A 26,718-nucleotide genomic window follows, 5' to 3' on the forward strand; every position below is an offset into this window, starting at 1 on the left:
TTTTTTATTGTTATTTTTCAAGTTTATGGTCATCTAATTTGATGTTTCAATAAAAAATCAGCCACAGTAAGTTTTATATATATGTTTGAGAGAGAAAGAAACATGGATGTGGGAGAGAAACATCACTCGCTTGCCCCCGTGAGCTCCCCAGCCTGGGACCTGGGAATCAAATCCCCCACACTTGGTTTACGGGACGACACTCCACACTGGCTAGGGCAGAAGTTTTATGTTTTTTTACTTAGTCAGTGAATAAGTTCACGGAAATGAATTTATGCCAAAAAAAATAAAAATACAATTTTCTCTTGGAAAACTTGAATAATAATTGTTTAGAAACAATTATTTATTCTCCCTGGGGAACAACCATTGAGTGTTAGAGAGTGACTGCGGAGTTCATTAAAGACCTTGAAATTACTCTGGCTGTGTGGTTCATTTGGTTGGAGCATCATCCCGTAAATCTGAAAGGTCATTGGTTTGATTCCTGGTCAGGGAACATGCCTTTGTTGAGGGTTCAGTCCCTGGTAGGGTTGCATACGAGAGGCAGCCGATCAATGTATCTCTCTCACATCAATGTTTCTCTCTCTTTCTCCTTCCCTCCCTCCCTTTCTCCTTTCTCTAAAATCAATAAGCATGTCCTCAGATGAATATTTGAAAGAAAAATAAAAGACTTTGAAAGCAAAATGTACCCAGTCCGCACTGTGTATGTGTAGAAGAGGGGAATGTGTAGGTGAGGTGACCCCGCATTTCAGGTTGTGTGTCCCCGTTCTCCTTAGATTGTATGCAGGCCCTGAAGTTGATATCTGGAGCTGCGGCGTTATCCTGTATGCTCTTCTTTGTGGCACCCTCCCGTTCGATGATGAGCACGTGCCCACGTTATTCAAGAAGATCCGGGGGGGTGTTTTCTATATCCCAGAATATCTGAATCGTTCTGTCGCCACTCTCCTGATGCATATGCTGCAGGTTGACCCCCTGAAACGAGCAACTATCAAAGACATAAGGTGACTCTTTTATTTTGCTACTATTATGTACATATTCTGGCATTAATGATAGTATCAGTAATTGAATGCCTTCCTTATTCTGGGCCCTATAACACTTTACACAAAATTTACTTCCCATAATAGGCAAACGTGATCATGTCACTCATCTTTAAATATTTCAGATTGTTTCCCAAACTTTGTAGTTTAGGTAGCAACACATACAAGGTCCTTCATAACAAGGCTCTACTTACTTCTTCTGAAATCTCATTTCCTACATGCCTTTACCGGGGCTTCAGCCACGTTGAGCTTTTCCTTGTTTCTCCAACATATTTGATGCCTTCCTGTCTTTGTTAATGATTCCTTTCACTTCTGATGCCTTTTCTGCCGTTTTTTTTTTTTTTACTTGATTTCTATTCATCCTTTGATCAGGGGTGTCCAACCTGTGGCCTGCAGGCCACCGGCTACTCAAGATGAAGATGAACGTGGTCCAACACAAAATCATAAATCTACTTAAAACATTGAGGGTTTTTTTTTTTGGTGTGTGACTGCCTATTGCAGTGTATTTAATGTGTGGCCCAAGATAACTCCTCTTCAGTGTGGCCCAGAGGTGCCAAACGGCTGGACTCCCTGCCTGCTCACGAATCGCCTCCCTTGTGAAACCACTTTTGGTTTCCTAGGCAGTGTTAGTTGCTTCCACATCTGTGATCTCCATATTTTGTTCATGTTTTTTATTCTTTCAGATCCATCTTGTTTGTCCATATTTGCCAGTGTGTCTTTCTTGCCCTTAAATTGTAACTAAGTGAGGGTAGAGCGAGTCTTCATCGTCTTTGTACCTGCACTGCTGGAAGGCCTGGGTACAGTGTATGCCCAGGAAGTGTTTGGATAAATTTCAGATAGGAAAACCGGGTGAGATTTATGTATTTTACACATGGTCAGTGAAATAAAGAATAAAAGTTCTGCTAACATTTTGAATCCAAAAATAGCTGCTAGTGGGTTTGCCGCGAAGGATTTCTCGTCATGTGAGACACTTTGGGAAGTGCGGTTGCCGTGTTACTGTGGGCGTGACTTTGATGTCGTCCGCACGAGCCAGGATGACTCATTGCTTCTACTTTTACTTCTCATGTCACGTTCCTTAGAGGTGTCGTCCTTCTTACCTCGCATTTTATCAGGTATTTGCTTTTACAAACACATTCTTTTGACATCTTTCCAGAATATTCTTTCTCTTCATAAGCCAGAGTGACTGTTTAAAGACCTGGGACTCTTGGAATATTTAAATGATGGCCGAGGTGGTTGTTCATGTGACCGAAAGCTAGGGCCGATCCCTTTTATATTCGGTGCTGTTTTCTCCCCCCAGCCTTTCCTCAGTGTTCCAGGCCTTGTGCATAAACGTGGGACATTGTAAATTAGCACCAGGCTTAGTTATGGAAATGCACTTAGTTGGGGGAAAAACCTTTTGTGTTCACAGTTCTTTAGAATATATAGTTCATTTAGTTGGCTTTTCTTTACAAAGGAAATTAGATATGCTGATATATATACTTGTATCTGTTTGTATCAGCACATTTAGAAGAGCAAAGTATTGATTCTGTTATTTTAAAACAGATGTTTGTATACCTACATGCTTTAGAATAAAAAATGTAAGTAGAAGTGTACTAGGATGCAGGTGGTATAGAAGTGGCGTTCATTTCTGCACTTAATAGAATAACTTGAAATAGTAGTTTTCATCATTTTTTATTTATCTGAATTCAGTTTTTCATGTTTGGGAATTTTTGATTCAATAAAATACAGTTCACAGGGAAAGAACTAGTAATTATTGAATAATTGTTGCACACGAGATATTTTGCTGGATGCCTGACATGTTTTGTCGCATTGACTCTCAGTAGGTAGTTCTTGTTGACTTTGTGTACAGACATGACACTGGTGCCTGATTTAGTTAATGTAACTTTCTATCTTCTGTTACTTCTTCTGAAAAAATCCTATCAGCCATTTTTATTACTTAACATTTGTTAGATGCTTATTATTATCTTGATATACCAAATGACTTGCATCGCTGAATTCATTTTTGTCCTTATGTGTCACGTGTGTCTTCGTTTCTTTATTCTGCATTTTGGAGCATTTGCTCTCTTGTGGGTCTCGGAGTACAGCTAAATATGACACGGTCCCTGTTTCAAGGAGTTCTGAGGTCAGGGGGGAGGTTAAGGAAAATCACACCTGTGACAAGGTGTGAGGTCACTGGAGGAAGACCCACTAGAAGCTGCAGAAGTTTGTCTTTGCGTGTTGGCGTTGGAGCCTGGGGCCCTGGCACCTCCCACTGGGACCGTTGCACTCACTGCATCCCTTCCATCATCACTGAATTTATCTTTCCATTGAATTTCTGTGTCACAAGCAGAAAAACATTGACAGAATGCAAAGTACATCCTGTCGCCCCTTTCTCTTTAACATCTTTCAGTATTTTCCTTAATCATAGATCCAAATCCCCAAACCTTTTTATAGCCTGCAGCTATCAGAACTCTCTGATATCTTTTGCCACTCCAAACTGTAACTCATTATTCTCTCATGATAGTGGTTTGTGTTCAGTTCCTTGAACTTGGCAACCTCTTGTCTCAGAGTCTTTGTATAGATTACTTTTGCAGGGAGTACCTGTTCCTCAATTCTTTTGCTTAAGTGACTTCTAATCATTCTGATATCAGCTTAAATATTACTCAGAGTGGCTTCTCTAATCATTTGCCTCCCATTCTGAATTATATTTTCTCATTTTACCTTGTGTTTTTCACTCAGAATCTTAACATGTGATTTTCATGTTTGTGCATTTGTAACTCTATACTTATTTTTGTGAGCATTTGTTTAATCTTCATCTGGCTAGAATGTAATCTCTATGAGGTGAAGGAGGGTGTCTTTTTCCATTGAATGTCCTTAGTAACTATGCATGAATGAATCAATCAGTCAATAGAAGGTAGCCAGTGACAATACATGTTGATGTGAATTTAACTTCAGGGAGTGCCCCACTCCTCCATGTAGGAATGCGTACACAATCTTGAAGGACTAGTACATGTTAGATAAGAGGGGATGGGGGATCCTAGGGTAGCAATAGTAACATCACATACAAAGGCCCCGACTGTGAGAAAATAAGATTTGGGAGACCGTCAAATTTTTTGGTTTAGTGCCCCTGCACCCTCTTAAAGTTGAGATCTCCAAAGAGTTGCTGGTTTTTCTTTTTAACGCAGGTGTATTTATCAATATTTACCATATTCGAAATTAAAAATGAGAAATTTAAAAATTACTTAAAAATAATAAACCTATATATGTTAAGCTAAATAACATCGTCTTTGAAAAATAACCTTATTTCCCAAAACAAAAAATAATGATGATGACAATGGCATTATTTACACTTTTAAAACCCTCTTCTTGTTTGCCTCAATCGAAGGCAGCAGCTGGGTCCCTGTATCTACTCCTCCATCCAGGCTGCTGCAGCCTGTTGGGTGAGTTACAGTCTGTGAACTTAATCTGACCTCACTTGTGTAAGGGGTTGGGAAAGAGACCATTTTAATAACTCCAGGTAATTGTAGGTATTTTTCTTTAAAACCAAAGCTTAACATTTTAGCTACATCATCAAATCAGAAAATGTGTTAATTAGCTATTGTACTTTACGATATTGAAACCTATAGGTCTGTTTTGCATTTTGAGTGCATCTGTGGCCAAGTATAATTCTGTGACATCATGCATTGGTCATTTGGAAAATACTGGGTTATTGAGTTGTAGGGATTTTCCAAATGGTGATGCATTTTATTGTACAACATCAAAAATCATATTATTATCACTACAGAGTTATTAGAAGAGTCTTTAAATGCTGGGCAGTTTTTCAGCTTATGGAGACAGACACAAAATTCTAAAATTTTGCTTGAAAATTTGGATTTTATCATTGGCATCGAATACTTCCAGTTGTCTCCTTCACACTGACAGTCTCATTTTGTTTATTTTTGAGAAAATGTCAGCCAAGTACTCAAGTCTGAATGACCACAGTTATCCACCGATAAGGGTCAACAAAAGTGACCAGAGAACGGGTCTTTCTGACTGTGTTATGTTGAATTGCTCCATGTCTAAATTACTTGGGACTTGCCAAAGCATGTTCTTACAATAGTGTATTGTGATATTTTTTCCTAGAGAGCATGAATGGTTTAAACAAGATTTACCTAGTTACTTATTTCCTGAAGACCCCTCCTATGATGCTAATGTCATTGATGATGAAGCTGTGAAAGAAGTGTGTGAAAAATTTGAGTGTACAGAATCAGAAGTAATGAACAGTTTATATAGTGGTGACCCACAAGACCAGCTTGCAGTGGCTTATCATCTTATCATTGACAATCGAAGAATAATGAACCAAGCCAGTGAGTTCTACCTCGCCTCTAGTCCCCCCACTGGTTCTTTCATGGAGGATAGTGCCCTGCCTGTTCCCCCAGGCCTGAAACCTCATCCAGAACGAATGCCGCCTCTCATAGCAGACAGCCCTAAAGCAAGGTGTCCATTGGATGCACTGAATACAACCAAGCCCAAATCTTTAGCTGTGAAGAAAGCCAAATGGCATCTTGGAATCCGAAGTCAAAGCAAACCGTATGACATTATGGCTGAAGTTTACCGAGCTATGAAGCAGCTGGATTTTGAATGGAAGGTAGGAAATTATATATTAAGATCATTTGTAGAAGCTATATATATATATATAGTTGTTGTTCTATAAGCTGCTCTGAGCTGCTGAGTACTGAGGTCTAAAAGTTGTTTTTGATTCAGATACAAATTTAGTGGTCTTAATGATCCTGGCTATAAGTGCCATTATTTGCAATAATATACCATTTGCATTCAAAACAAAACTAACTTGTTCAAGGAAGAAAGAATGTTGTTGGGGACCTACATATTTTTGAATTATGAAAAAGCATTTTTGCCAAAGAAACAAAAAGTAATCAACTCAAAATCACCTGAGGAAAAGTCTACCTGTTTCAGCATTCATTATAGCAATAAAAAAAGTCAAGCATCTTTAAAGATAGTATGTTTTTCCTTTTCCTTTTCTTGTTCTAAGTGGTGTTTTTCTTTTTGCCATTAGTAGTGGCAGCTAGTGGGCAATACCAGTTATACCATCAGTATATATTTATTCAGGCAGCAAACACTTTTCTCTAAGTTGAGGAAGCCTCTCTTTTTTGGCTGGTGCTTTCAATCCTTAAGTATGGTACATTTTTCTTACTCTCAGCCCACATTCTACTTTTTAAAAAAAAATATGTGCTCAAATTCATTGCAGTTGCATTTATTTTTGGTAGAGGGGAGCACTTTTTTTATTTCAGTATCCCTTGAACTCTTGTTCTTTCTTGAGGACTGTGAATGCATTTTTAAAGGTAGAAGAAAACATTCAAACATACCATGTAAATAGTCACCTGACATGTTTGAAATAAATCAGTCATTTTCATTTCATTTTTTTTGTACATGAGATGCATAAATAAAGTATTTCTTTAAACCCATTTATTTATTTATTTATTTTTGGAGGGAAGAGAGGTTACTGATTGATTTGATATTCCACTTACTTATGCATTCATTGGTTGACTCTTGTATGTGCTCTGATTGGAGGTCAAACCTGCAACCTTGGTGTATTGGCTTTACCCACTGAGCTCCCTAGCTAGGGCTTACCTAAACCCATTTAAAACTCATATTTCTCTTTTCTGAAGTAGTTATTATTTAGTTAAACAGATGTTAATGTGTTTAAAATCCTTACTGAAAAGTTTTCGTAGCTAATTTGGTAGATGGTTTTGCAAACCCAGAATCTTCTTTATCTGAGCTGCAGTCATCTTCAAAAGGCAGGTAATAGCTTTCTCGTAGTATTTCTTGTGATACTTGAATTTTGTGACAGTACCCATTACGGTGCCTGGTGCAGACCTGTAACATGTTAGTTACCCTTTACTTCTTTTACTCTGTATTCATGGGTAAAATTGTTCAGGTTGAATCTGTGCAACCAAAATTACTATTTATGTTTTGGAGTGAAGCATATCCAGAATGAACGCTGCACTCTACATAATCTCTGAGTTCCCTTTAATTGTAACTGCTGTACACAAACAGCAATGTTATGGGGATTAAAAAGACTAAATTACTCCCTGGCCAGTGTTGCTTGATTGCAGCATCATCTCATAACCGAAAGGTCATGGGTTCAATTCCTGGTCAGGGCACATGCCTAGGTTGTAAGTTTGATCCCTGGTCTGAGCGCATATAAGAGGCAACCAGTCAATGCTTCTCTCTCTCATCGATGTTTCTGTTTTTCCCTTCCTCTCTCTGAAAGTAATGAAAAAATATCCTCATGTGAGGATTAAAAAAAAAAACTAAATTACCATGTAATATAAAAAAAGAATCCTTCAGGAATGTCTTCCCTGTTCTACCTCTATCAATGATTTGTTTTGGTAGTCTGAAATAATAACAGAGAGATTTTATAGTTTGTTATTTTTAACAATTTTCCTTAACAAAGAGTTCTCATTTTAGGTAGTGAATGCATACCATCTTCGTGTAAGGAGAAAAAATCCAGTGACTGGCAATTATGTGAAAATGAGCTTACAGCTCTACCTGGTTGACAACAGAAGCTATCTCTTGGACTTTAAAAGCATTGATGGTAAGGAAGCTATGTAGGCATGAGATCTGAGAAGGTAAAACTTGGCAGTAGTTGACAAGATGTTAAAATCACTTTCAGAAGCATGGTGGGTACGTCTTTTATACTGGTTTTTACGTAATTGAGATCCAGTCAAAATGTAAGTGAAATGAAAGGATCAAAGACACATGTCATGTCTCGGTCCAGCGTCTCTCCGAAAGAAGTGCTTCCTTGCTCCCAGAAAGTCATTCGAGGCAGCAATTTTTACCTAAAATTGGCTGATGTTGTCAGGTTCTTTGTCACATTTCTTCATTCATATTTTATTGCTGTTAGCAATATAATATCTAACCTTCCCCCCTTCATCAGCTTCTCTCATCCTGCTTGGGATTTAGGTTAGAGTTTGGTGCCCACGGTCGACCAGGAGCCAAGGAGTCAGGGAAGGAGGTCCCGTCCAAATATGTAGTGTGTGCCAAGACTTAAACCTGGGTGAACCAGATGTGCCCACCTTGTTCATAGACCAAAGTAGGATAAAAATAGCAGGTCAGGTGCTGAGTGGAATGAGAAAAGAATTGAGTTCAGACACAGGGACATTGATTTAAACAGAGCTTTTAAATTATTTTAAATTCTTTTTTTTAAAGTCCTCACCCAAAAAATGTTTACTGAGTTTTGGAGAGGGAGGGAGGGAGGGAGGGAAAAAGTGAGGAGGGGGGAGAGAGGCAGAAACAGACATCCACGCGAGGGAGAAACACTGATCAGTTGCCTCCCAAATGCACCCTGACTGGGGATCCAACCTGCAACCCAGGTATGTGCCCTGACAGGGAATTGAACCTACAGCTTGCTGGTGTGCAGGACAATGCTCCAACCAACTAAAAGACCTGGCCAAGGGCTAGATTTTACTCTTGAACTAACATTCTCTATAGCAGTGTTTATATGGTGCCAGATCACCTTCATCAAAATTACCCAGAGTCCTTATCGAAATGCAGGGGCTTGGGAACTGCCCCCAGATCTAAGTCAGAATCTCTGTGATAGGAAAGTGGGAATCTGCATTTTCCAAAAAGATTCCCCTCCCTCTCCCCCCAGGTAATTTCAGTGTGCACCAAAGGTTCAGAATCACTGTGTGATGGTATCTTTTATTTCGTTGATATGCTGAAAGAAAATAAGCCTTCAAGGATGGGCATTCTTCATATGCAAGGATATCAGTTTGATTTCAAGGTTAATGCTGAATTCTATGTTGACATTTATTGCTAAGTCACCGTTGCTAGATGTACTTAATATTGTGAATGTAGCATTCACATAGGAAGGGCTTAGGCAAATGTACCTTTCTGATAAATTGCTCTTCTTTGGTCCATTTCAGATGAGGTGGTGGAACAGAGGTCTGGTTCCTCAACCCCTCAGCGTTCCTGCTCTGCCGCTGGCTTACACAGACCAAGATCCAGTTTTGATTCTGTGACTCCTGAGAGCCATTCGCTCTCTGGCTCCCTCACTGGCTCCTTGACCGGAAGTACATTGTCTTCAGTTGCCCCTCGCCTGGGCAGTCACACCATGGATTTTTTCGAAATGTGTGCCAGTCTGATCACTACTTTAGCCCGTTGATGACCTTTCCCTAGTTTATATCTTTCTGTTATTGCACTGTGAAAATCACATATATTCTTTAAATTATTTACCTGTGCGTATCACATACTCTGAAATGCTGATTGACAGACAAGAATATTACCAGGGGAGACTTTAATGCCATTGAATTACTAAAAACAGAAAAATGTGACATTTTATTTACTTGTGGAAATCTGTGGTTCTATTTTGTTGGTGATAAATTCCCATAGGCAATATCTTGAATACGTAAACACTGATGGAGATTGTTGATTAAAATCGTGAGTTCACTACACACGATTAATACACCTTCGCTGGCGAACTTTCTCGATCAAAGGGTGTTCTGGCTGAACCTCCTTGCTTTACTCTTTGGTGTAGGTAAATCCAGTTTACAGAGTCCTAAAAATTTCAGCCATCTTTAAGCTGTGCTTTTGCACCTAATTCTTTTGCATAAGAATATTTTTTAAAAAACATTAGTAAGATAGATTTTAAATGTTGAAATCTTAAAAGCCTGCTCCCCAAATTTTCGAAGCCAAGTTCTAGCAATTTCTGCCTAGTGTTGAACAGAAAGGCTGGTGGTCCTGAAACAGGTGACCATGATTTCCCGGTTCCTGAAAAATAACTGTAACCAAGTGGAGGTTTTATCTTGAGATTTCCATGAAAAACATACCAGTTTTAAGAGCCTTCTAGGTTCTACTCTGTACTGGAGTATCTGGAATTGCAACAACTTTTGTCATAAACGTCCATCATTTTAAAACCTGCTGTCAAAATCTACCATTCTCAAATTCTTTTTGGACCTGTTTATTTTTATACTTTGCCGAGCATTATAAAATTGACAGTTACATGAAACAAAGCAAAATATCAACAGTCCCTTAAAAGAGAACTCTGTGATTGTGTGTCGTGGCAGGGTGTGTGCGTGCCTGTGTGGGAGATGCTGCATCCCACGTGTGAATTCTCCGTCTGAAGTTGAAGTTTGTCCTTCTAGCCACCACTTCCTCACTCTCCCTGGTCACCATGTTCTTTGTTTATTGTTTGATTCTCAGTGGCTGATTGGTTTAGCTTTTAAATCTCTGGTTCCTTTTCTTTGTTTTATGTCTTCATTGCTAGCCATCCAATCTGAAAACACTGTTTTGGCCTTAAGGGCTTTTTATGTAATTCCAAAGCTTGATAGGCTATGACCTTCACTGTTGAACTTTTTAGGGCAGGGAAGCCTTAAACATTAAAAAAAAAAAAACCTCTCTTGTATAAATATATGTGTTGTTTACATATATACGTATATGTATTCACACTCCAATGCGTTTGATGGAAAACCAAACAGATTTTTTTGTTGTTTTGTGCAGGTTGTGTTATTTTGTAATCCTAAAGAAAAACAACCTGTATACAGCAGGGTAGGTAATAGCTTATAAATTATATTTTGTCTTAGTAGAAGTATTTAATTTTTAAATTATATATAATTTATCTAATTTGTATTTATTCATTTGTTTTCTTTAGTATGTTGTAATTAACAATCTCATTCACCGAACTTACCCTAGAGAAGATTAAGCTCTTGAAAACCAAAAAAGACTAAGCTTTGACAGGTTTTTCTTTGCCAAAAAATGATGTTTTCTACCAGAAGCAGATGAGAATGAACGCTAGACCAAATCTCTCCTGTGTTTATGGAAGACAAGCACGTCTACCTTCAAATACTTTGGAGTGGAGAGTGTGCAGTGTTACATCACGTTGTTTTGTAGAACTTTTAAGCAATCTGAACTTCTTAATATCAAAGGAATCATTGTTGGGAAAGAGGGTGGGGTTGCAGTTCAGGTTTAAGTTTAAACCTTTGAAAGGTTGCCACCTAGTGGCACCAAAGGGTGCTTTTTTTGTGATTATTTTTATAGAGATAAGCAGTAGTCCTGTTGTTAGTCTGATGTGCATTATAGATACCACATAATTTTCCCCTCTCCAAATGTGTAAATATTTACCTCTTTTGCGAAAAGCTAGGCCACCTCATCACATTTGCCTGACTGTGAATGGGACGACCTTAGCAATAAGGAACGAGTCTGATTCCTTGTCCTCAGTGATAAAACTCCTAGTAATTGTGAAGGTGGAGAAACAACAGGATGGAATCCAGTGGTATTTTACTTTGTTAGTCTTAATAAATCGTATATTAGAAACTTATTTATATCAAAATTACTTTATATGGATGATTGTATTTTTGGAGAGTTAAAATATTATTTACTATTTTCTCATTCTTGCCCATTTTCATGAATATCTACAGTTTGTAGTTACTTGTTGAATTTTAGGAGAACCAGGGGTCACAGTTTTGGGTTTTGTATGCTCAAGTTTTTAAAAGCACAGCTATTTTGCGAATCTAGAATTGTTTTGTGGAGGAAGATTATAGGAGGCTTAGTCCAGTGTCCGAGGAGCTAGAACATTGTCCAAGGAGCCTTCTTGTTGCTGATGAACAGAGGGGGAAAGAATCAGCACAAAACTCCCCACTTCAGACTTACCAGCTGGTGTGTTGTGGGTGTGGTACGTGGTGGGCAGATGCGGGGTCGGAACCATTTTTTTCTAGTTAAAATTCGGGGAGAGAGCTTCTGTTATTAAGTTACAGATAAAACCTTAGCTCTGTGGACTCCACAGGATTCTAGAACAGCATTTCCCAAATTGTGTCCTGTGTGATGCTCTGCAGAAAACGATTCCCCTTGAGCAAGTCTGGAAAACGTTCCACGCTGCTCTCCCTCTGGAGCTGACAGTGGGTGTGGGCACTAAAGACTTTGACAGGTCCTCTGAGGAAAAAGAGACAACCATTTAGCTTTAACTCTGCTTGGCCAGAATCAGTGTAACCATGTTTTTAAACTTACTATCCATGGGGAAAAGCAAATTTAGAAAATATTAGTTTAGGAAAATTATTGTTCCAGGTTGGCATAATTAGTATAGTTAAGAATTAAGATTTCCTTTTCCTTTTTCAGCTGTTAGCATCTGGTTCAAAATCAGAATAATTTCATTTTTAACCTGTGGACATAATCATCTTGTGCCGGACTTAAATAGAATTGTGTATGTCTGCAACCTGTTTCATAGCACCTTGATTTTCTTAATCAGGTTGTGTGTTGTTTGGGAGCAAAATGTATTATTTTTGTGTGTGTGTGGGCTGGGTAATCGAGAAATCCTGAACAAGATTACTTGTAAGAAAGTACTAAAAGACTAATGACTAAAGCTTATGGCTTTATGGATAATGAGTCAGTTATCACTAATTCTTACTTTCAAAAAGTGTCATCAGTGAACATTTTCTTAATACTTTAAAATAGGGCACCATATTAGAACTCGTTCCTATTACCCTTTAATGTAAGGACAAACAACATTTCAAATTGGAGGCAGGTAGGCAAAGTTACTACAAGTGGGGTTTTTGTTTCAATCAACAAGTTTTCAAGAGATACTTTTGTAACTTTTAGTGTTTGTATTCCTTGATACTAGTCATCTATAAAGAGAATCCAGGAGCCTAAATTAATCAGAAATGATATTTCCATGTCAGGGAATTGGCTATATGTAGTACAGAAAATTTCCTGTTTTTTGCAAATAGGTTTTCAATGACAGTTACGTAATTCCAGGCTTGATTTCTCATATTCCCTGGTCAGTTTATACTCAGGGAATAGACACTGATTTTTAGCATTAGATGAGACATGAATGAGAAAATAATCATCGACAATAGTTATAAGTTTTTTTTTTTACTGAATTTGTAGCTTTTATGAATGTGCCCCATAATGAGTTAATATAAGCACTGCACCTCCCATTTGTGAAACACGAAAGCTTGGAATGTGTCTACTACAGACACTTCCTCTTTGTTCACTGGTCAATAATTTAAATTCCATTAGTGGTTGTGAAATCTCATTATCTAAATGCTAGGCAGAGTTTTGTTTTCAAAGACGCCTGCCTTTTTAATCTGGCGTTTCTCTACCTGGTCCTGTCACTCTGTGACTTTGTAGATAAGGAATGTAGTTTATTTTAATTACAGTTCTCCGAGACCCTCCTTTATCAGGAACTCTGGGTGAGGGGTATGTGCAATCTGTTGGTAAGTCACGTCCTGTGTTGGGGTTCATTTTTGTAACCTGTAAAGTGAGAGGGATAGATTAAAAGACTGAGGTATCTGAGCATGAAAATTCTTTCTTTTCCTGATTTGCATCGCTGTCCACTTTTTATATTTTTAGAGTGTTTATACTAGTGAGAATATTCTGTATATGTTTGGCAAGGCATTTTGAAGGTATATACTTGAAGTTTTCCTAAATACAACCACCCTCTGGAATACAAATGGCAGAAATGCGGAAAACCAATCTTGTTAAAACATCCTGTGTATTTGACATAAAACACAACATGATTAATTCGAAGTGATGGAAGCGTTCCATACATTTTTATAGTGAATTTAGATCCAGAGACCCTCCATATCTCTTAACTTAGTGAACACATTGCAGTAACCTGGTAAGGTAACCACTTCTAGGTGAGGGAGCAGGACCAGCGAGCTCTTCGCGAAGATTTCGTGCCCTACAGCACCCAGCGCTGACCACTGCCTTGTGTGTGCTCCCCTCCTCCGGGGGCCGTGGCAGCCGGGTCCCCGAGACGTCTGGGGAGCCCCTCCGAACAGCAAACGCAGGCGTATTGCTTTCAGGTCTTGGATGACGTGATGCAGTCTTAACTGAGTGTTTCTTTGTTTATTGGAACCAGTTGATTGTACTACCTAGATGTAATTATCTAAAGTATTTAAGATTTGTTTAGCATATTGATTTTTACAAGTACTTCTAAGTTATTGAGGGTGCTGAAAAATACCGAAGAAACTTCTTAGGGCATGCTTCTTCCTTTAATTTACATGGTTCTATAGTACAGCCTTTTTCAAAAGTAAAACTAGCACCAGCCCCTATCCTAAATTATCATAGTTTTTGACTATTATGTGAATTAGGCTTATCTAAATTTCATATAGATTGATAATTCTTTATTTTGTATGTATATTAGATGATAAAACACTATTTTCATAGAATATATTTCTATTAATGAACTACCTAATTACTATCTGTTGGATAGAGATTCTCCCAAACCTTATACAACTTTGAAATGTAATTTTTGTTTTATGAGCTTTAAAAATTGTATAAAGCTTATTTAAACAAGTTGCTGGCTTCCTTACTAGCCTTTCCCACATATAATTATGATGCATTGGATGGCACTGAACACAGTCTGGACTGGATTGGGTTTAATTAAACTTTCCCAGCCATAACCTGATAAGAATCAGGCTGGTCTAGAAGTTCACTTTGTGAGCCGATGGTAATGTTTACTGCCAGCCTTGCGTAGCCATGCCAGTTTGCAGCCGCAACTGTGTGTGTGACTTTGGGTCACCATGGTTTATATCGAAAGCAATTTAGATTTCATGGAATCAGCTCATGATTATTGGGACAAGCAGGGAAGGGAAATTTTAGTTACATTTAAAGTGCAATTAAGGAAATTTTAGAATAGAGTGCTCTTTACAAGAAAAAAAATGCATTTGTACAATATCGTAGCATGAAAACTTTTTTGAGCATTCGTAGAATTTCAACAAAGTTCATTCATACAGTGTTTTGTTTGTTTATTCAAGGTTTGCTAATTTGCATTAATTTAAAATTTCAGGGAGAAACAGGAACGTTGCCAAGGAGAATTACATAGTTAATTTTTGCTGCTAATTTATGCATGCATTTTTCACAGCTAGTAGTCCCTTTTAAGTAAGTTTTGTTATGAAGAAAGGCCATTTTTCTAGACAGATAACATTTTTCTAAAATGAAAAAGCAACAGGTCCACTGATGTAAAAACCACCTTAATTGTGCCTTCTGTTTTAAATTATAGGAACAGTAATAATTAGTCACAAACTTGTTCGAACTGTATTTTCTTCTGACTCCTCCCCCTTGTCCCTGCACTTGCCCTCTGTGACTGGCTGCGGTGTGTGCTCGAGTCTGTTCTCAGGTTCCTGTGGCCAGACCTCACCCTGGCACCGTCGGAGGTCGGCCAGTAGATGTATTTTTTCTATTTCTCTTGTGTTGCTTTGCTTTTTAAGTCACCTTAATAAAAGTTTGGCTCGCTTACGATGTTTTTAAAATGAATGCAAATGAATAGAAATCTTTATATTTCAACCCTTTAAAAAGTTTGTAAAGGAAAGAAGCGATGGATGCAGAGCAAAGAGTGGAATCTCACTTGGAGTCTGGTCTGAGTCGGGCGGCTGTGGCAAGCACAGGGTGTGTAACCTCATTGTTTTCTCACCTACAAAAAACGAGGATAATAACCTACCTCACAGATGGGTGTGAGAGACTTTCTGAAAGCCCATGTTTAAGTACAGGGTTTGTCATTCTCATATTTAATGTAAATCCTCCCTTTTCAAAAAGAGATCTTTGATATTGATAGGATGCGTATCTTGATTTTAGGTGAGTCTTATGTGGTAAGAATATAGTGATAAAAATGTTTAAGACCACAGTTTTACAAATTATGGTTTTCTTTAAGTGACTTTTGAAATTTCTTGCAAACGCTGAATATTAAATTATCAAGTTTGTCTTTTGTTGCAACAAATACTCAGAACTTCTTAAATTGTTGGCTGAAGCTGCTTTACTGTACCAAAATACAGCTTTCTCTCAAGACTGTTCACAAATCTGTGGTTGTACAATGTTTGGAGTGTTCAATGTAAAATTGTTAAAGAACTGTAAACTCTTAAAGTATAGTAAACTTAATATTGTTTTAGGAAGAATGCTTGTGTTATCATGTATACTTAAATATCATACAGTGAATTTTGAGTGCAACAAATGAAACTTAAGATTGACAGCCATTAGGTTATATCCATGATAATCATAAAAAATGTAAGATTGAATATTAATGATTCCATTTTTCCCAAGAACATCCAGCAGTCTTTTTTTCTTAGCCCATCTTTGAAAAAGAAAGAAAAATTCCATAGGCTAATACATTAAAATATTGAAGCATTTGATTACATATTTATTATTTTTTAAAATATTTTTGGCTGTTGAACTTGGGATCACTTTTTGTAATTTGTGTCAGGAAAAAAAAAAGAAGCAGACTCCCAGTGTTTTTGTATTTTAATAACCATAGATTCAAATTGCAGTTTTGTTTGCTATGAATTTTTCTGTGTTTAATGACCAGTGGAAAGGATGTGTCTTCTAGTAACTGTGTGGTAACCTTGAATTACACAGCATTTCAGAGTTACACGTTCACCCTAGTTAATATCTGTGCTGTGCCAACTCATAGGTTACAAACACAAAAGAGAAAGGAAGCATATCCGATTGTATATCAGCTTTTTTCACAAAATCAAATTAAACTCTCTCGTTAATTTGGAAGTTGTTTTTGTTTCTGTTCAATTATTAAGCTAATTATTCTGCATAGCAGTTAATAGTTACAGAGAAAGCTGTTAGGGAGAAAGATTGCCCATGACTCCTTGGAGATTTCCTACTATCTTAATCTTCTGTGTTGTACATTGTGGTTTCTGACTTAGCCACTGTATTAGTTTTCTATTGCTGCCATAACAAATTTCTGCAGACTTAGTGACTTAACACATTTTTTTTTTTTTACTGTTGAGGTAACATGGGTTAATAATGTGACTTTCAGATGTACATTGTAATTCAGTTTCCGTTACACTAACTAGAGTGTGCTCATCAGCAAAAGTCTAGTGCCCAGCTGTTACTGGATATTTGACGCTCTTTCTGTGATGTGACATTGAACGTCCTTCCATGTGCCCTCACCCCACCCCACTCTCCCCAGTGACCATCAGTTTGTTGTCTGTATCTCCGTGTTATTTGTTTTCTTGGTTTATCTTTTGTTTTATATATTCTTTATTTTAAATTGCACACAAGTGAAATCATACAGTTTTGTCCCTTTCTGTCTAATTTCATTTAGCATAGTACCCTCAAGATCCATCCATATTGTGGCAATATCTTCTCTATTTCATGGCTGAGTGGTATTCTAGTGTGTGTTTGTCCATTCATCCATTGATGGACACGTGGGGTGTTTGCATGTCTTGGTTGTTGTAAGTAATTGCTGCGGGGAACATAAGGGTATATGTATCTTTTCTAATTGGTGTCTTCATAGTCTTTGGATAAATACCCATAGGACAAGTTGGTGGATCATATGGTAGTTTTCTTAACTTTTTGAGGAATCTCCATGTTGTTTTTGGTGTTGTGGTTCCAGCATCTGCATTCCTACCAACAGTGCACAAGGGTTCCGTTTTCTCCACAGCCTCTCTGACAGTTGTCCTTGACTTCTTGGTGACAGCCATTCTAACGGGTGTGAAGTTAATATCTCATTTTGGTTTTGAGTTGCATTTCCCTAAAGATAAGTGATGTTGAACATCTTTTCATGTGCCCATTGGTCATTGTTATGTCTTCCTTGGAAAAACATCAATTCAGATTCTCTGCTCATTTTTTTAACTGGATTATTCTTCTGTGCTGTTGTTAAGTTGTATGAGATCTTTATATATTTTGGATATTAACTCCATGTTGGAAATACTATTTGCAAATACCTTCTCCCATTCAAGCGGTTGCCTTTTTGTTTTGCTGATGGTTTCCTTTGATGTGCAGAAGGCTTTTAGTTTGATGTAGTCCTGTTTAGTTATTCCTGTTTATTTACTGTTTTTGTTCTCCTTGTGAGTCAGATTCGCAAAAACACCACTAACACCAATGTCCCAAGCTTACTGCCTATGCTTTATTTTATGTACTTTATTGTTTCAGGTCTTACATTCAAGTGTCTGATGAATTTTGAGTTAATATTTGTGTCTGATATAAGATAGTGGTCTAATTTTATTTTTGCATTTAACTGTCCAGTTTTCCCAAACCATTTATTGAAGAGTCTTTTTTTCCCTCTTTCATATATTTTTGCTTTGTCATAAACTAGTTGTCCATATATGTGTGGGTTTTTTATCAGAGCTCACAGTAGTATTCCATCGGTTTGTGTATCTGGTTTTCTGCTAATACCATGCTGTTTGATCAATATAGCTTTGTAGTATAGTTCGAAATTGGGGCCTGTGATACCTCCAGATTTGTTCATTTTTCTTAGGACTTTTGTCTCCTTGGGGTCTTTTGTGGTGCTGCACAAATTTTAGGAATTTTTTGTTCTGTTTCTTTGAAAAATTCCACTGAAAGTTTGAGAGGGACTGCAGTAAAGTGCAGTATATTGCTTCAGGTAAAATAGACATTTTAACAGCTTGTAATCCATGGATATGGAATATCTTTTCTTTGTATCTTCCGTTTATTTCAACAACATCTTGTAGTTTTCCGTGTGCAGGTCTTTCAGCTCCTTTGTTAGGGTTTTTCCTGGGTATTTATTCTTTTCTGTGTCATTGTAAGTGGGATTGCTTTGTGCCTTTCCCTTTCTGATACTTCATGTTTCTGTATAGAGGTAGCAGATCCAGTGTGGGTGTGGCCACAGCTGCTTTATTCTGGATGCCATTTTCCTGAGCTGCCACCTGCCGCCCCTTCACTTTGAGTCTGTGTGTCTTTGGAGTTGAGGTGGGTCTCCTCTGAGAAGGATCATGTAGTCGGGTCTTGTTTTTTATTCCATTCATCTATTCTGTGCCTTTTGATTGATGAGTTCAGCCCATTTACATTCAGTGTGATTATTGATACATGTAGACTTACTACTGCCATTTTATCTTTTGATTTCTGATTGGTCCGTATGTCCATTGTTTCTTTCCCCTTGTGTTTACGTCGGATATTTTAGTTTGGTGGCTGTTCTATGATGTTTTTCTTCATTTCCTCTTTTTATGTTCATATCTGAGCTCTCAGATTTTTGTTTGGTGTTTACCATAGGGCTTGTATAAAGTGTCTCACAGATAAAATAGCCTTTTTTATTCTCATAGCATCTTCAGTTGCCTAAGCAAGTTCATTCTCTCTGCCTCCTGTTTGTTTTTGTTGTCACCGATTATCCCTTTATTTATGTTCATTACCCAACTGAAGTCGCTCAACATTTTTTATAGTTCATTGTATTTTTAATGGCAGACTTACAGGAACAGCACAGAAGACAGACAGCATTAAAATCACGCACTTGCACGTAGGACAACTCAGAAAATTACAGTGAAGGGATGGAATCTACTGTATGTGAAAAATGAAGTAGCTGAAGTTTTTAATGCTTTTTTTCCTTCGTTATATGTAAGTGTTTAACATTCTATACTGAAGGAAAGTTATGATTTTGCTTCTGTTAGACACCTTACTCAAAATTTTGTGTGTTTTTCTTTTAGGTTGAAGAGCTTCTTACTGTTAGAGTGTTTTTGGCTGGTGATTTTGTCTCATATTCCTCTCCCTCCTGTCCTGTAGGGTTTCTGGTGAGGTATCTGATAATTTGATGGGGTTTCTTTTGTAGGTTACTATTCCCTCCCCACCCATCCCCACCTCCCAGCAACCTTAAAGAATCTTTGTCATTAACTTTGGGGTGTTAATATAACGTGTCTTGAAGGAGGTCTCTTTGCACTGAGGTCATCAGGTGTTGTGTTAGTTTCGTGTACTTCTCCCTCTGTTCTGCTCCTGGGATGCCCTTGTCCTCGCATTGCCCTTTCTGCTGGAGTTAGATCGTTCTCATAGAGTTCTTCACGTTAAAAATCTCAGTCTTGTCCCCTCATCAATCTGAATCACTTCCGGATTTCTGTCTTTGAGCTCGCTAATTCTCTCTACTTTATGACTTGTCTGCTGCATTTCCAGTTCTTTCTCATGCATTCTTCATCTCATCTACTAAGTTCCTCAGCCCCAGAATTTGTTTTTTTGTTTTTTGTTTTGTTTTTTTTAGAGTTTCAATCTCTTAGGTAAAGTACTCCTGTTCATTCATTTTATTTTTTTTTTTTACTGTTGACACTATCACAGATGTCCCTACCGCCTCCCTGTTCGCCCACCCCCACCCAGCCTCTGCCCCCACTTCCCTCTGGCCGTCACCACACTGTTGTCTGTGTCTGTGGGCCATGCGTATGTGGTCTTTGGCTAATCCCTTCACCTTCACCCAGTCCCCTCCCCCCGACCCTGCTCTGACAGCTGTCAGTCTGTTCCATGGGTCCGTGCTTCTGTTCCTATTTTGTTTATTAGTAGTTTACTTTGTTCATTAGATTCCACATATAAGTGAGAAGGTATGCTATTTGTCTTTCTCTGACTGGCTTATTTCCCTTAACATAATGCTCTCCAGGTCCATCCATGCTGTTGCAAATTGTAAGATTTCCTTCTTTTTTACAGCTGTCTAGCATTACGTAAATGTACCATGGCTTTTTTATACACTCATCTACTGATGGTCACTCGGACTGTTTCCATATCTTGGCTATTGTGAATAATGCTGCAGTGAACACAGGGATGCATATATTCTTTTGAATTAGTGTTTTGGGATTCTTAGGATATATTCCCAGAGGTGGAATTGCTGGGTCCCCTCTTTCTGAGGTTTTTGTATCATGTTGAGTTTCTTTATGACTGCTGTTTTGAAATCTCTGTCATTTACATCACAGTCTTCCATCACTTTGAATTTGGTTTCTAGGGGATTGTAGTTTTCTTTTGGTAATACAGTGCTACTTTGGTTATTCATGGTATTTAATGTGTTGTTCCTCTTCTGGAGCATTTAAAGTAATGAACGTGCTCCGTGTTTATGTACTATGTTGAGTTTAACAGTTCAGCAGGTTGATAATGAGAGGTTTTTTGTTTGCCAGTAGAAGATGCCACAAGATGGGTTTCGGCTCTCCCTTCCACGCACGCTGCTGTGTCTTCCTCATCTCTGGTGCCCCATGCTGTTGGCATCTTTGTGGTGGGGGGGGGCGCGGGAGGACATCACTACCGCCTGGGTGATGAGGGTTGTGGGTGCCCCTGTGTCTGCATTGCCTGGGCCTTGGGTTACCACCACCATGGCAGGGAGAGGTGGCAGGTGTGGGGGTGACCAGATTTGTGAGTGTTGTGCTATTACCTGGTTTCCTGTGACAGCTGGTGCTGTGGCTAGGAGGCCTGTCTCCACTGCTGCCACAGGCTCTGCTGGCAGAAGGACCACAATCCATGCGAGGGAGCCAGGTTCTCAGGTGCTGACGCTGGCCTATACCTCCTGCCAGGCTGTGGTGCAGGGGCCACAGCCCAAGTCCTGCACCACAGCATTGGCTGGGGATGCGGGCTCCACCCTGGCATTTAGAGAGTCCCCACCTTCTGCCTCTGCGATGCATGCCAGTACACCCACTTTCAGATGTGCTGATGTGTGACTCTTTCAGGTGTCCCAGGGTGCTGAGCAGAGGAAAATGTATTGGGTTATAAATGTCCTAATTGTTGATTTAAGGAGATATACCAAAGGGGTTGTTTCACTCTGCCATGATGCTGATTCACTCCCCAAACACAACTTTATCTCATAGTTCTGTAACTCAGAAATTCAGTGGGCTTAGCTGGTGTTTCTGCTTCCAGTCATGCAAGGCTGCAAATCAGTGTTTGCAGGGCTCAGGTCTGGGGGAGAATCTTTCAAGTCTCATTCAGGCTGATGGCAGAATTTCACACTGCTGTGGGACTGAGGTCCGCTTCCTTTCTAGCTCTTGACTAGGGGTCATTCGCAGGTTTGAGAGGCCATTACCATTATCTGGACCATGACTCCCTTCATCATCACATCATCAAAGCCAGCCACAGGAGGCTCATGGTTCAAATATCTCCTGCCTCTTCTTCCGCTGCATAGCTGGCTGGTTGACTTCTGATTTTAAGACCTATGTAGTCAAATAGTCCTCACCTGGTTAGCACCTTAATATTATCTATAAAGGCACAACACATATTTACAGGTGCAGTGCCAGGGCATGGAGACCGTGAAGGCCAAAACTTGTTCGACCACAGCCATAGAACAGGCAGGGAAAGGCCTGGAAGATCACAGGGAACAGCAGACTTTTATACTGACAGCCACTGGAAACAGAGAACAAGCGATGCAGATGCGACCCCATGTGCTGCTGATGGTGGTACCGGCCATGTTTACACACCTGAAAGCATCTTTTCGAAAAAACATTGTGCTTTAGTTCTTGTTAACAACACATCGAGAGGTCCAACTATATAAGTCAACATTTTAATTTGCTGTTCCAAACTTAGAAGAAGGAATTTGTATTTATTAGTGAAAATGAGCCAAATGCAATTTTAACCCCTTAACAGTTATTGAGGAGTAGTTACATTTCTACAGTCCTAGAATTATTTCAGCCCTTTGAAGGCAACCGTGAGGCTGATGTGGCCCCCGGTGAAAATGAGTTTGACAGCCCTGCTGTAAAGCGTGGAAGAAGTGGGGCTGACAGTGAAATAGAGACAGTTACATTGAGTATGGATAAAAGCAGTTATTTTTTCTAAAAATATAGTTCATATCAACAAATAGTGACTGGGTACCAGTTTATATGGAATCAAACGGCTTATACTTTAAAAACATAGAAAAATGTTTAGTTTTAAAGTCCTATGAAATACATCTATGTAAAATTATTCCATCCCAGCCACTTTTTTCTAAGTCTTAAAATTTGAATTGCAAAACATTTTTGTTTTTAACATCTTCCAACTTCAGAAAAGGCCAGGTACTAAAATAGCAACACTTGGCCCTGGCTGGTGTGGCTCAGTGGATTGAGCATGGGACTGCGAAGCAAAGGGTCACCAGTTCGATTCCCAGTCAGGGCACATGCCTGGGTTGCAGGCCAGGTCCCCAGTAGGGGGTGCACAAGAAGCAACCACACGTTGATGTTTCTCTCCCTCTCTCCTTCCCTTCCCCTCTAAAAATAAGTAAACAAACTCTTTTATAAAACAGCAGCACTTGCACACTTTCAGGACACATTGATTTATGTTACTGCATTTCAGCCAGACAGCGGCCCTGTGCAGCAGACAAGGGGAGTGTTCTTAGCCCTGTGTCACCGAGGAGAAAGCAGAGACACAGCCAAGTCGGGGAGTTAGAACAAGAGGCCAAGTGATGAGATGGAAAGTGTGTGGGACAGACCCATCTCGGGAAAGTTAGTCCCATTGCCACTGGAGGGTTTAAAATTCTTCATGTTTTGGCCAGGTGGCAAGAGTACCGTGGTGTAGGATTCTCTTTTTTACAGGGTTATTCCACGACAGGGCTCTGCTCTTCACCTCCTTCCTTGCCCATAGGCCATGCCTGTCCTGCCCTTCTGCCATAGTGCCCACGGGGCAGGTCTGAGCATGGTGCGGGAGGGGCTGCAGTTACCCGAATGCCCTGCCTCTCACTGAGTAGGTCATTTAATCCAGGGGGATCCAAATAGAAATATATTCCCAATTTTGGTACCTTAATCTCAGCTCCCAAAAAAGAAATCTTGGAGTCATTCCCTCATTCTTTCTCTCACGTCTAATAAGTCATCATGACATCTGTTTCCTTACCTTTGTAACTAATGGGGCTCCTGTCCTGTATGTTTGTATTGCTGCTGTCTTGTGGTCAGATGCTCTTTTGCCTAGAATACTGCAAAAACAACTAGCCTCTCCTCTCTAAGCTACCACCCATATTGCTGTGATTGTTTTTTCTTTTCTGCCTAGACATCTGGCATCACCTTCCTGAAGAAGACCTTTGATAAGAACTCTGTCACATTCTACCTCCAACTTACCCCATCCCACCTCTTGTCCTTTCCCACCAGACACAGCACAGTCCATTTCCCTTCGGTTTCTTCCCAGTTGCCAGACGGCGTGGACTTGCCATTTCTGTGCCTTGTCTGGCAAATGTGCTGTGATTAGACCAGGCTTCAACGCCACCTTCTCTGTGAAACCTTAATCTTCTAGGCATTTCATTCATATCTATTTCCCTCTCTGAACTCTGTAATACATTTAGTTCTTGTCTTCTAGAATGAGGTTGGCCTTTTTTGGCAAATGCCACTTGGAACTTGAAAAAGAAAGAAACTAGAATCTTAAGAAATAATCTCATAGTATAAAGAATAAGACCATGGAGTAAATTCACACCCCAAAGGCCAGAATCTCCCTTCTTAAGAGGCAGTGTACATCATTTGAAATACAGAATGTTAACAGCTCAGCTTAATTTTCTTTACTTTTATATAAGTAAAAATATATGTGAATTCTGTTATTTGAATAGACAGTAAGTATCACTATTTGGACAACAAGCTATTTTAAACCAATACAGCATAATTTGATGTTGGGTGAATTTATGAATAAATTACTTTCCAGTATATGGTTCCCAAAAGAAACCAATTCTGAGCCACATTTTGGGTCCAACTTTGGTTTTGTGATAAAGCGGAACACTTAGATCTTGATTTTTTAAAGACTGAACTGTATTTCAAGATTACACTTCGAGTATTTAAAAGAACTTGGTTATGCTATTTTTCCAGAATTACACCCAATTTAAATGGACAGCATCTTTTAGAAATTCTAAACACTCATGGGCTGAGACGAGAATCGTGCTCACCATCTGTACAGCTCACTGGGTAGTGCTGGCAGGCGTGATTCCCTACCGTGGATGCGGCTCATTGAGAAGTGCCCAAATGCTGGCACACACAGTTTCACATTCTGAGCCAGCCAGTGAAATAGATTCTTAAAATACACACGGAAAGATAACCTTTTAGGAGCAAAATGAACTGAATGTGGAGGGTTTGTTTTCTCTCCTAAGGTCCTAACGGAAGTTTCCACCATCTCATTTTGACAACGTAAACTGGAAGTGGTGTGAGCAGGACTCGTGTCTTACTTAGCACTGGTTCTCACTTGTGCGTCCATACATTTGATGTCACTCTTCCTAAGGCGACCAGCCTTGATGCCTGAGGAAAAATAAAAAGTGTATTTTGAAATATAAACCAGTTGTGTAGTGAGCAGGAGATTTCTAGGGGATTTCTTACCCAGTTTAATATTTTTATGGGCCTTTAAAATGTCTGTTTGTAAATATGCTCTGTAGAGGAGTTCGCTAACACACTCAGGAGACAGAATAGTAAAGCCTCTTCCAAAGTAACACAGAATGGGGCATTGTGTGTCTAATTTTCCATTTTTTTCTGAATGTAAATAAATGCAGTAGTATTTCCTTTAAATTCACTCAAATATTTAGAATTCACTATTTCAAATATAAAAATCAAACCACTTACTTGAAATTTAGATGTTCAATTAGCACATGTCCATCTATAGAAACAAAAATGATTGAAAGTTAGATAATGCTTTGAGGGTTTTTTTTTAAACAATGACATTTTAGGGGCAATAAGCCAATAACTTACATTTGCCTTTAGAATTGCGACATATCACCAGATTTTCTTCAGCGATATCAATGACTTCCAGTTCTTCTCCAGGGGTTATGGGCAAATCAAATGTTCCCTTTCTTGAATTCCAGGAACAGGCCACTGCTGTGTTGATGACAGTGATCTCTTTGTCATACTGAAACGAGACATTACTGATCAGATATGCTTGCGGGGTTTTTATCTTTTCCTTATAATAAAATTAAGAAAGGAACAAACTCAAGATGCTAGATATTAGTTAAATATCTAAAGGAGTAGAAAATACTAGCAAGACATTCAATGAAAGAATTTCAGGAAATAATGGTTGAATGCTACAATTCTGTATTTACTTGGTATGACTGTATATATGTTCAATCCATTACCTCATTGTACAAGAGTGAATTCTGGTGAATGAGAGGGCTGTAACACAGGTTTACATGAACTTCTGTGGGTAGTAATGTTAACTCTGGTAGTAATAAAGTTACCACCAAACCAGGAAAAGGGGTGCAGATTTTAAAAGGGGGCAGGGAGAGAAAACCCTCTTAGAGCTTATAACATTCTTACAAGTGTTTCTAGGTGGCACTCTCCACTTTTTTCTTGGATGGGTTTATACTTATATTTAGCTATGACACACATGTAAAGTAGTAGGAATGAGTGTGCTGAGGGAATAACTCTTCCTGGAGGAGAGGAGTTGGGGAGGAGGAGGTGGCATCTGAGCGGAGCAGTTTAGGAATTTCTCCAGGCAGAGGAAGTTGCATATACAAAGGCGTGATCACACAGAAATGCACCAGAACACAATAAAGATATTCATGCCTTAATCCCAGAAGGGCAGAACTGTAACACACAGGATCTTTAGAGACAGACATTTCAGCCTTCAATATTGATTCTTACCTTCAGAGGAGAACATACCTCAAATCTTTCTCTAAAAAGTTTTTCTCTCTCTGTTCTGTCCTTTTCTAAGTTTTGTTGCTTGGTTCTGAAGAAATTTCCAGGTGATAGACTGGCAAGAAAAATGCAGGTTGGGTTAAATAAAACTCAAGTTTCCAAATCTTAGTCATCCTACTTCAGGATATGCTTAGGTATAATTTGTGTGTGTGTGTAATTTTATGTACATTGTATTACATTTCCATCAGAGCAGATTGTCAAAACCACTGAACAGAGTAATACCAGTTCTTTCCCCATACAATTAAAAACCTTTTTTTTTTGACAGCAAGATAACTTGAACTAACATCTTTAATTGGTTGAACAAATTAAGTTAAGAAACTTCTCTGAATCAGATTTACAAGTATAAATTTAAGAAAGAACAGATGTAAGGAAAGTTATCAATTGTCCCACTCACCCTCAGATTACTTAATAAAAAACAGTGAGTAAATAGCTTACATCTCACGGTTTTCCAATTTTTCAAACCTAAT

The 26,718-nt window shown here is 38.8% G+C and overlaps 2 protein-coding genes across 3 annotated transcripts in view; one reads left to right on the forward strand and one right to left on the reverse strand.

The window, feature by feature from the left end:
• Positions 1 to 16,496, forward strand: part of PRKAA2 (protein kinase AMP-activated catalytic subunit alpha 2) — a 57,388-nt gene extending 40,892 nt beyond the window's left edge. The window contains exons 6-9 of the mRNA XM_037148516.2: positions 771 to 995; positions 5,133 to 5,637; positions 7,479 to 7,605; positions 8,936 to 16,496. Coding sequence (XP_037004411.1) covers positions 771 to 995; positions 5,133 to 5,637; positions 7,479 to 7,605; positions 8,936 to 9,174 — 1,096 coding nt within the window. The 3' untranslated portion in view covers positions 9,175 to 16,496. The remainder of the gene's footprint in view (positions 1 to 770; positions 996 to 5,132; positions 5,638 to 7,478; positions 7,606 to 8,935) is intronic.
• A 3,608-nt stretch (positions 16,497 to 20,104) lies between these two features.
• FYB2 (FYN binding protein 2) overlaps positions 20,105 to 26,718 on the reverse strand; it is a 105,472-nt gene continuing 98,858 nt past the window's right edge. For both annotated transcript variants that reach the window (XM_053655466.1, XM_053655465.1), the window contains exons 17-20: positions 26,216 to 26,306; positions 25,310 to 25,466; positions 25,184 to 25,217; positions 20,105 to 24,865 (exon numbers count right to left, since the gene is read on the reverse strand). In XM_053655466.1, the coding sequence (XP_053511441.1) occupies positions 24,844 to 24,865; positions 25,184 to 25,217; positions 25,310 to 25,466; positions 26,216 to 26,306 (304 nt within the window). In that variant the 3' untranslated portion in view covers positions 20,105 to 24,843. The remainder of the gene's footprint in view (positions 24,866 to 25,183; positions 25,218 to 25,309; positions 25,467 to 26,215; positions 26,307 to 26,718) is intronic.

The sequence above is a fragment of the Artibeus jamaicensis genome, unplaced genomic scaffold, assembly GCF_021234435.1.
Source record: "Artibeus jamaicensis isolate MK-2021 breed Jamaican fruit bat unplaced genomic scaffold, CSHL_Jam_final scaffold_1019, whole genome shotgun sequence".
NCBI classification, from domain to species: Eukaryota; Metazoa; Chordata; class Mammalia; order Chiroptera; family Phyllostomidae; genus Artibeus; species Artibeus jamaicensis.